Below are 11,597 nucleotides of genomic sequence, written 5' to 3' on the forward strand. Positions count from 1 at the left end.
TTTTATTAATACGAAAAAATTATTAAATTAATTAATAGAACTATATCTTTAATATATCGAAAAACATTAAGAACGATGAATTGTATTAGAGATGTGATTTCGCCGAGCGAGTTAATCGTCGATTAAAGTTAATCGGAGTTGGTCGAAATGGCTCCTAATTTATATAATATTATATTAATAAGCTACATATATGCATATATGAACATATTTGTATTCGAAAAAAAAAGTCGCAGGTTTAAAGATTACAGATTTTTATCTTGGACTCTTAAAAGTGCTACTGCTGTATAATAATCTCAATTCATAATTGAGATCTTACACTTTTTTGCATTGTAAAATATATATTTTAGCATATTTAAAACAAAATAATCTGTGTCGGTGCAACGATAAAATTCAGATATACAAGCTCATACAATAATATTCAATGATATCGCTCCTGCCTGTCGTTAAATGTAATTTGATTAATTTTGTGGGCTTACTGCTAAATATATGTGTGGCAAAGTCAGTATGGCTGTATTGCGCCCGTTGCATAACCGTTCATTATCAACAAACATTACATAGATCAATGATACCTTTCAGCAAGAGACACTTGGTAATCATTTCAACCTTATTTAACATTTACAAATAAGGATGAAATGATTCACTGTTACATCGTCATCCATCGTCATCTGTCTCTGTTGAAAAACATCCAGAGTAAAATATAAAATCAAAATCTCCATTAAAGTGTCGCTTTAAAATTAAACTATATTATGGTTAAAGTAACATATTACACAAGCAAATAAAAAATCCAATATTACAGTATTCATGATTCCGTTAATCCCGCGCTATCTTCATCCCACTCGGTGGTAAAACTTTGTATTTTCTTATGTTGTTTATCAGTAGTCTCTTCCATGTCTTCCTCGCCCTCGACATGTTCCTCCTCGATGATCATAACAGATTCTTGTTGCTCATCCATACTATTGCCCTGTTCGCTGCATTGGTCTTCGTCGTACTCTACTATCTCTGTCTGTTCTTCGACATATTGTATCACTTCTTCCACTTGATTATCACCACAATCCTCCAACATGTGTTGAGGCATCTCCTCTTCCTCCTGTACTTCCTCTTCCTCCATAACTACCTCTTCGACTTCCTCAACAACCTCCTCTACTATTTCTTCTGTCTCCTGTGTAACTTCGTCGGGCTGATAAGTCTCGTAGGATCGGTTATCGGCCTCATCAGCACCATGAATGTACACAATCATACCGTCATCTGTGCCCTGCATTACTATTTGCTCATTATCGGCAATATCCAACTGTTGCGGTTGCTGATGATGATTGTTCTCATCATGCTGATAGTTTTCATCATTATTAACTAACATAATCATGTGCTGGCCATCTATTTCATGCGTAGTGTAACTGATGTTATGTTCCATATCGTTCAACACATCCGGTACAATGTACTGATCACCATTAGTTTTTACTATCTCTATGGTTTCTTCTTCTTCCTGCGTTTCAGCAGCAGTCTCCGTCTCCGTATCTCCGACACCGAGGGAAGCAGCTATACCACTGGCGACATGGCTGAGAGCTTCTGCTTCAGATGATGGTTCTAATGGAGGTGCGGACGGGGGAGACTCGGTGACGTCTCTCTGTAATTCTTTATGCGCGCAATCTAGATGTACTTGCAAGTTTGTCAAACGCACAAACACTTTGCCACAGTATGGACAACGATGACCCTTCTCTTTACCATCTGTTATACCTCCATGTCCGCTGTTCAATTCATGAGTAGTAAGTTCAGTAATATTCTTAAATGACTGATTGCATTGACTGCATTGAATATCTTCCGAAGGTAAAGCGTGATGTCGGGTCGCAGCAGGCCGATGATTATGGTTTATCTGATGACGCACCAGCAGAGTCTCTGACAAGGCAATGTATGAACAGGCATGACACTTCGGGAAGCTCATGCTCTTCGGCGGTGGCACGTTGTGCTTGGTATAAAGATGATACATCAGAATGTTGCGTTTGGTTGCCTTATAACCGCAATGCTCACAAACCCTTGGATCAAATTTCTCCTCGTGCACATCCTGCATGTGTCTTCTGTACATATAATAATTCGTATATTCCTCATCCAAATCGCATTTGTTACATTTCCAGGGACCTGTCTCGGCATCGATACTGCCGTTACACTTGGAATCATTATTTTCATCATTATTGGTGGCCAATAGATGATCGGATTTTAAAACCACGTAAGATATTTTTGTTTTGCACGCAGTATTACTTTCGGAGGATTTTGTTTCTTTCTGCATGATTTTCAAGCGAATATTTTTATTGTTCTTTACTAAATGGGGATATTTTTTTAATACTTCTCTGATAATCTTTGCGTGATTATTGATAGAATCATCGGTATTCGGATGATTCGACTTAGGCTTTTCTACATTTTCCTTTTCCTCCAAATCAAAACGTACTCGTTTAGATGGACCTTCTTCAGATTTCTCATAATTCTTCGATATATTCCAATCATCATCTGAATTTGTGTCTCTCAAGTTCTTTTCGCTCCCTTGATTATCCTCGTCCTCATCTTCAGTCGTATCGTTTTTACTATCTCTATCAGGCGAACCTTTAAGAGAATTGTCTTTTTTATATGTGTCGCATGCCTGAACAATAGGTTTTGTATTATATGTAATATCATCGAATGAAGAAAATACTCCCAAAGCAATATCATCCGCTTCTGGAAGATCAAATCTGGATGGGCCAGGAGTCGCCTCTTTATGTGTTGAAGATGTACTGTGGAATGTTCGTACTTCATAATTTGCTGGTGCAGGTGGAGATTCATCCAGTTTTCTTTTCCATATGGGAAGCCTTTAAAAATGAGATTATTAAGATTTTATTATCACAAAATTAAGTATGTTTGGAACATTACTTATGGAATACATACTTTCTACCTGGCAATGTTTGCCCAGATACATTTGATACCGAATTGGTGGAGCTTGTAATTGTTTTTGTAATTGGAGTTGAAGGTTTTGTGACTGCTATTACTGGACGCGAAGGTGTTTTTGCCACATCATCTTGCATTTTGCTTGTATTAAATTGAGCGTCGAGCAACTTCGTTAGGACTGTCATATTCATCTTTTGCGCTGTACGATATAAAGCATGTTGCTCTGACGTCCAATATTCCAATTGTCCAGTATACATAAAACTGTATATGAATATGTAATCAATTAAATAAACGACAAAAATGTTCTAGTGAATATTAGAACATAAATGAGGGTATCTGTGTGTGAAAGTGATTAATTTGTAGGCGGCGGATCTCGGGTTTGAACTTAACTCTTGTTTCATATATACCTCGATTTTATGAGAAATTGATTAGAATATTAAAGGTTGTAAGTGAAAGGGGATGAGGTGAATTGTGATCTAGGAATTGTAATTTCAGGAATCTATATTTGATATATCAAAGCAATAAATATTAAAACGTACCTTATAATAGATTTAACACACTCATAAGGCATATCTGAAGGCATAATAATTACACCATTAAAATTTTCATCTTTTTCTTTCTGCTGTTCATCAAGTTGCATAAAATAGTCTGTACATGTTGTTACTACAAGTCGATGGGCCTAAAAAAATTTGTATTAATAATACTACTGATAATATTAAAAAAAAATTCCAAATTATTTTTTTATATCATTATTATACCAATAATATAAACGTTGCATTATTTATACCTGTACAGTAATATTACTTGTAGGAAACTTAATTTTAAGATCAAGAAATTGTTCCTCCAAGTAAAGAGTCTGAAGTCGTTGAAGAAAAAACGATCCCCAATTATCCACCTTTACTTGTTTTAAGCCTCGTGCAGGGAGTGGCTTCTCTTGAATTATTCCCGGTTCCATTTTAGAGTATATTTGATGAAAATATAGATACCTAATTGAAAATATAATATATATAAATTATATTACAAACAAGAAGTTAAACATATTCAAAATGTTCAATGAACCGTTCTACTTTCTGGATCTTTTCCAGAAGATAAAACACCACATGAACTATAAATTAGAATAAATAAGTTTTAATGAAAAATATTTGATTTTAAAGATTAATCAAAATTATTCGATCTTTAATGTACACTATTATCTCATATAAACTGAATAAAATAGAATCTCTATGTATATATTTTATATAACTTTATAAATATATAATGTATCGCTCACACACATTTACAACGACACAACTTAAAAAAACCAATAAATAAAAGAAGGGCAATGAACCAATTTAAGATATTTAATAATCGTATATATACAAACGTTTTGACACCAATCGGGTCATTTTCAATGTAAAACAACAAACACTCTTACATAAATTATCGGAAAATTCAGTCAATGATATTTTTACATATGATATTATTAAATATCTTACAGTATAATTGCCCTTCTTTTATTTATTGATTTATTCTAATTCAGCCACATTAACAATTATTTTTAAAAAACCAGTTTCAGAAAATGAGTTTAAATATTTTAAATTATTAAAATTTTGTAATTTTAATTTTGAAATTTTTATGTCATGGTTAATTTTAGAGAAATAAAAGCATGTACTTATAAAATGTTTTTCTGTTTTTTCTTAATATTATCATTCTTTTTTTTTTACAAGCAACTAAAATAATAATCTTTGAATTCTGTCATTGTTGTACAAAATGAGTGATATGTATTTCCAATAAAACATATCGAAAGTAACATTATTAAGTTAAGATACCAAGATAAAACAAAGTTACATTATACATGTATCTATGAAACTGTAATTATATAACTAAAATAATCATAATCTATTATTGTGCAAATTGTGCAAACAATATTACATAGCAATAAAAAAAATTAAATGATCTTACAATTAGTTAATTTCATAAATAAGAATTGTTACAATTTTCATAAAGCGTTTTCTATAAGCTATTAATTTTCCCATATTCTTTCGGAATATGTATATTTTTTTACTCAAATATAACGTTTTAATCCATGTTTCTAATCTCACGTAAATCACGAAAAAGCCTTAAAAGTTTCATTAACGCAATGTGCTCGACGAGACCAATCCTTTCCCCGAAAGTAGCAAGAGCCACATACTGGCACATACATACGACTCGTAACTTATTTCATACTCGAAACAATGCTTCGCATATCGCGGTTCTTATCGAAGGAATCTGTGTATCTTGATCGTCTTTTACCTTCGAAAAATGCAAACTCAGGTCGCTTCTCATGAGCGGGAAGATGAGAGCAGACGGACAAGTTAATGAGAGTGTGCTAGAAACGGAACGAATTATAAATTTCGGGTACAACGGCGATGACGTTATACGCGAGCCACATCTTCTAGCGGGCCGAAGCGACAGACATTGGCTGCGTACGCGTCGTCGTCCGTGAGTCCGACCGCGACGAGGATCCCGTGACCGGCCTGGTCCGGGTACCATAGGTACCTGTACGCGTGTATCGAAAACGCTATTGCACTTATAATTCACATACCCTACTCAGCAGGATCTCAATATTTTCCGTTCAGCACCATCTCTTACGAATTGTCTCAGTATACAATCAACCGCAAGCATCCCACTATGTATCGTGACACACAGATGGAGCTATTCGCGTTCGATCCGGGAATGGCTCAACGACGGAAAAGACCGCTTCGAGACGACGGATGCGCTATACATACATAGTACATCGAGTCGTGACGTCACATCCGTTCAACATTTTTCCATGTTCACTCCCGCGTAATTTCATTCATATGTATCTCGATGTATTCATAATAATTATTGTTATACGTAATATTTGCATTGGAAGAAAAAGTACTAGAGGAACGATTAAATTAAAGATTTATTTGCGTTGCACTTTTTGCACTCAGAATCTTCGCTTTTTTCCTCATTGGGTGTATTCGATACTATAAACTGCATCTGATTGGTATATTCTGTTAGACCTAAAAATATAGACAGGTACAAGAGTTCATTTAACGCTCAATCAGGCGGTTGTAGCATCGAATACACCCATTGTATCAAGTAAAATTTTCCTTGAAGAGGACGTAGGAATATAACTTAAATAACACAAAGATAAAAAACGTTTAAAGATCTTCAAAAGTGAAAAAATATCTTTATGTTATTATTACTCCCTTTCACTTTTACTATTGGGCCATTTTTCAGGAAACAAAATTCAAAATAATCTCTACTTTTACGTTTCAGTTAAAAAAAAGAATGAAAATTCACATTTGAATAGAAAATTTCTAGATCGTTTTTCTTTTGCACTTTTCGTCTCGATTTGTTTTCCATTTTTGCCAGGGTTTCTTTTTCAATAAGAATGGACATCTTTATAATTGTTTATCGAAAGTATTAAGTCTTAAACACAATGGAAGATAAATTTTCATGAAAACTTTCCAACAAAAGACACAGATGATACAGTGTAAAGGCCGCAGCAGAGACTCTTGCATAACGCATAACGCATAGTGCATAAGCGAATCAACTAATCAGAATCTTTCCTTTTCTTCCATTCCATGGAAAAGAAGAATTTCGATTGGTCGATTCCCTTATGCACTATGCATTATGCGTTATGCAAGAGTCTGTGCTGCGGCATACCTTATTATGTATTATGCAAGAGTCTGTGCTCCCCGCTTAATGCGTAATTGCCATAGACAATAGCGTAGGAATTCAAATCTGCATCTAACACTTTGGCGTTCATACATATGAAGAATTAGATATAAAATAAATTCATATATATATATATATATACAGAGTGTTAATTTAGAGTATATCCACACAAACTTGCATAGCCGCATAAACGTATGCATAAAGAAAATTATCCAATCACAATTTACGTGCGTCTTTATAGGAGAAATGCGATTGAATAATTGTCTTTATGCATACGTTTATGCGGCTATGTAAGTTTGTGTGGATATACTCTAACAGTGAATCATTACATTCTTGCTGTTCGCCATTGTTAAACAAAGATGAAATGATTACTGTGTTATACAGTGGCTGCGGTCCACTTTACGCTACAAAGTATTCTTTGATTAGTCAATTCGTAAAATTCTTTGTTCTGATTGGTCGCTCAAACGCTTCGAAGCGTTTGTAGCGTCAAGTGGACCGCAGCCACAGTCACTTGTTGGAAAGCTTTTATAAAAGACACAGGCAATAGAAACAGGGAATAATGGTCAATTCTTCACATCTCTCGATAACCTCATCCATGAGATATCTCCCAGATGTCTCATGAATAAACGAGATATCTGGGAGATATCTGGAAGATATCTCATGGATATCTCACGGATGAAATTATCGGCAACTTATCTAGAGATAAAGAAAAAATTGGTCACAAGAGATTTCAACATATTAGAAACCGGTTATATCGGAATATACAGTTTTTGATAGGTTGAAATCTTAATATTTATTCCTATTCTTAATATTTCCTTCATTGTACGCAGAGCTTTACATGTTTAGTTTATGCTTCGGTCTTAACCCTAAAATCCTAAAATTCAGCCAATGGAATACAGATTTCCGTTAGGACCAGTTAAGATTGGCAGTCCTATTGGCTGAATTTTAGGATTTTAGAGTTAAAACCGAAGCATAAACCAAGCAACACTTGTTACAGGATTGCTATTCCAGCTATTCCGGCTTACACAGAGCATACACTAAAGATTTGTTCGAGTCGCAAACTCCAACATACTCCAACATTCTCCAGCATGCTCCTCCATAATTCCTATTCACTCTATCAAGCGCGTTGGAGTGAGTAAGAGCTATGCTAGGAGCATATTGGAACATGTTGGAGCATGCGACACGAACAAGCCTTACCCCGGATCTACAATAGGGTTTTAAGCCTTAAGCCATAAGAAATGGGCGAATCACAGTCGATTATTCCCCTCGGATTTGACTGCAATTGGTCAATTTCTCACAACTTAAGGCTTAAAACACCTATTGTAGATCCGGATTTAAAGCTGATTCTACATTAGTCGCATCGCAGCGTCGCAAGCGTTGCGGTCCAATCAACATCAAGTTAGCTCGATTCTGATTGGATCATAACGCTTGCGACATTGCGATGCGACTAATGTAGAACTAGCTTAATGGCCGCAGCACAGACTCTTGCATAACGCATAATGCATAATGGAATCGACCAATCGAAATTCTTCTTTTCCATGGAATGGAAGGAAAGGAAAGATTCTGATTAGTTGATTCGCTTATGCACTATGCGTTATGCAAGAGTCTGTGCTGCGGCCTTAAGTATTCGGTAGTCTGTACTCGGTAGTCTGCGATAGTCAATTGATGTCGATTGTCGATACTCTGCTTGGTACTAGCAGGTATTGGCAAATATTCTGCTGTAATCAGCATAGGAAGGCAGATTACAGACAAACAAATGTTTTTGAAGTTCTTGACACACTTTGAGTGATGTTCTAGCTCAAACATCTGAGAAGAAAACGAACAAGATGGATGCAACAGTAAATGGTAAAAAAGTACAGGATCTTCCACCCAAAGGAGGCTATGGTTCCATACAAACGGAAAGGATAAAATTACGCACCATTCTCGGAAGTAAAAATATTTCTGTAACAAACTTTACTAGTTGATTGAAAATTTTATTGGGTAGTTAATGCAAAGATTGCATTATTGGCAGGTTATGTAATAATATTGTAATGAAATTTTATAGCTAGAGGCACAATCGCGTTTTTCCTAGCTACCACGATCGGCGGAATGTACGGCTACTATTTAAGTTTCAAACAAGTTAGGCGTCACCAGATTGAGATGAGAAGTGCACGCTGGGCTATATTTCCAATGTTGTTGGCGGAACGAGATAGAGCGTAAGGATGTATATTTTATTTAAAATATAGTATTCATAAGTTAGTGCAAAACGAGGCTTAATAGCGAATTTGATCATTTGCACTATGCCAGATTAGTACATATTAAAACCTGCTACACATGAAATTAGCAATATGAAATGTAAAGATATATCAATATATTAAACGATTAATTACTTAATAATGATATTGTCACGTTATTTAATTGAATATGTAAGTATTGTTTCATTGTCAAAGTTGATTAAATGTCACTGCATTTGGAAATTTTATATAAGGCAACCTTTAATGTGTACTAATTCAGTACACTTGAATGTCCAAATTCACCACAGTTATTAATTTGATCATTTGTGTGTACTGGATTAGTATGCATTAAAAAGGCTGTTTTATTTAAAATCTCTAAATACATAGCATAATAAAATAGAGTCAGTTATAATCATTTTCCTTTTTTTCCCATGCAGTGTCTTGAAACAAATGAGACGTAATCGCGACATCGAGACAGAATTGATGAAAAATGTCGAAGGCTGGGAAGTGGGAACATACTATGGGGAACCGATATTCTATCTGGACGATCCAAACCAGTATAGAGACCCAACTTTCTTAGACCATTTTGCGCATTCTGATCCAGCTATATATTGCGAACGAGCTGAGCGTCGTATGTGGACGTAAAATATTGTTAGTACTTGGCATTCAGATTCTGATCAGCTGTGGATCTGATAATGCGATAAAATCGGAAAGTAGTGTGTTAATAACGAGTATAATTATTGCGAGTCATAATTATGAATAATATTTTGAAATTATAGATTACAATAAAGTCAATATTTCTGTTTGCCAGTATTCTTTCATTTCCTTCCTTTTTACATTTGGTTACGACTCACTATATTAAGATTTCACTTTATTAAGAACAAAATAATATGTTTAATGACAGTAATCTGGTATTTAAATCTCTTTTAAATGCATAATAAACGCCAAATAGAATATATATTTTACTATATAAAATAACAAACGCCTGCTTCACATATTTTTATTTTTAAAAAAGCCAAGCGGATGAATATATCAACATGATATGTGCTTGAGTATTGATACCATACTTACAATTGATACCACCTTGTGTTTTCAGTCATTTATGATGTTAAATGTACTATGCTTACGTCTGATTCAGTTGTTTGTTCATATTATGGATACATAGAAATAGGTCTGAGATTGACATATCTGTGAAGGAGAAAACTATCGGTTAGTATCTCTTCCTGCAAGTCAAATACCTGTATAACACACCTGCAGTCAAGTTCTCTAAATCAAATTTTGTTCTAAAAGGAAAAATCCAATATTTCTATTCAAGATATACTATAAAGAGATAAATGACATGTCAGATCTATCTCTTAGGCCCAGTTCCACAACTCACGGTTAACTCTTAATCGAGGTTCAACTTGTTTCTCATCTCTTTCTAATTCTAGAATTGGAAAGAGACAATGAATAAGTTGAACCTCGATTAAGAGTTAACCGTGAGTTGTGGAACTGGGCCTTAATGGTTACATAAAGTATATACGAGATTTCTTTCCTGATAGATAGAAGAATATAAAGGAAGATATTCAAAATTTTTTTAAATGGGCAGTATAAGTGCAAGTTTTATTTATTTATTTGTAAGAATATGTCTTTATCAAAGAAGTCTAAAATTTAAGTTTCTGTCGAGCTTTCTGCAAATTGATTAAATCGTTATTTGTTGTTATATGTGAAGTTTATGTACGACTTTATTGACTTTAATAAAATTTATCTTTTTATAGATAGACAAAACTATTTTACTATCAATAAATATATTTTATTATATAGGTAAATTTATATAATTATTTGTTACATTAAGTTATTTTATAAATAATTAACTAAATTATTATATTTTATAATTTGTCTTATTTTACTTTATTTTATAACTGAACTTTTTTTCTATATGTAAAATAATATATAATTAATTTCAATTGAAAAAAATTTTATTATTCAAATAATTTCTAATATAAATTTATTATAATTTTATTCCTTTATTTATAATATATTAATTTAATATTGAATAACTGATTATATTTTCATAACTTTTATCGTTAATTAAACACTTAATACACAAATCTAAAAGACATAAATTAGTCTTCTCCAATTCACGACTCGATGGAAACGCAACCTAATAAACGACGCGGCGCGGCGAGGCGCGATGATAAAATAAATACACAAATTCATGCTAAATCGATCGAGGGGCATTCAAATTCCTCTCTCTCGCGACCGAATGTCCCGGCCAATAGGTTAGCGGCGATCGGCTCGCGCTCACGGCAATCGCCAATCGGCGGCAGTTTGGCGTCCACGTGGAATAGTAGCCCGCGTATAGAAGCGTGATGCCACGTGCGCGCGACCATCGTTCACGATCTTTTCTCCGTGAGTGGGAAAACGCGATATCCAAAAATGCGGCCACGCGATCTTACACGCTCGGCCGGACAGGAGCAGACAGGAGCCTTCGCGAGCTCCGTTGCACGGGCGTCGTGCCGCCGTCGTCGGAGCTCCGCGTTCGCTTACCGTCACGTCACCGGCTAGCGGCTGCGAAACAAGTGTCTGTATACAAGATGGCCGCGCCCGGAGTTCGTACAGTCGCGAGGATCGCGAGGAAGTAGCAGCGCGTGTCGATGATGCCGCAGTGACGAGGAGAGTGAAGTGAACGGGTGGCCGGTGCTAGGTGCGCGGTAACTACGACAACGACGACCCGATTCGACCCGACTAACCGACCGACCGACCGACCGACCGGTGCGGTACGGTGCGGTGCGGCGCAGCGCAGCGTAGCGTAGCGCGGCACGGCGG

At 35.3% G+C, this 11,597-nt stretch overlaps 2 protein-coding genes across 4 annotated transcripts; one reads left to right on the plus strand and one right to left on the minus strand.

The window, feature by feature from the left end:
* Nucleotides 1-210: 210 nt before the first annotated feature.
* On the minus strand, nt 211-5,604 carry Cp190 (centrosome-associated zinc finger protein CP190). Of its 3 annotated transcripts, XM_018457385.1 has the most exons (6): nt 5,471-5,604; nt 5,179-5,254; nt 3,695-3,893; nt 3,447-3,586; nt 2,908-3,168; nt 211-2,831 (listed from the first exon to the last, which is right to left on the minus strand). In XM_018457385.1, exons 3-6 carry the CDS (start codon nt 3,860-3,862, stop codon nt 800-802), a joined length of 2,601 nt encoding a protein of 866 aa, XP_018312887.1. In that variant the 5' UTR covers nt 3,863-3,893; nt 5,179-5,254; nt 5,471-5,604; the 3' UTR covers nt 211-799. The 3 variants fall into 3 exon arrangements, with proteins under 3 accessions (XP_018312887.1, XP_018312888.1, XP_018312886.1); XM_018457386.1 differs by lacking the exon at nt 5,179-5,254; XM_018457384.1 differs by having other exon boundaries at nt 5,179-5,604.
* Nucleotides 5,605-8,197: 2,593 nt separating this feature from the next.
* Nucleotides 8,198-9,590, plus strand: ND-B16.6 (NADH dehydrogenase (ubiquinone) B16.6 subunit). Its single transcript, XM_018457068.1, has 3 exons — nt 8,198-8,505; nt 8,621-8,771; nt 9,227-9,590. Exons 1-3 carry the CDS (start codon nt 8,403-8,405, stop codon nt 9,432-9,434), a joined length of 462 nt encoding a protein of 153 aa, XP_018312570.1. The 5' UTR covers nt 8,198-8,402; the 3' UTR covers nt 9,435-9,590.
* The last annotated feature ends 2,007 nt before the right edge of the window (nt 9,591-11,597 follow it).

The sequence above is a fragment of the Mycetomoellerius zeteki genome, unplaced genomic scaffold (assembly GCF_001594055.1).
Source record: "Mycetomoellerius zeteki isolate Tzet28-1 unplaced genomic scaffold, Tzet1.0 scaffold62, whole genome shotgun sequence".
In the NCBI taxonomy this organism is placed as follows: domain Eukaryota; kingdom Metazoa; phylum Arthropoda; class Insecta; order Hymenoptera; family Formicidae; genus Mycetomoellerius; species Mycetomoellerius zeteki.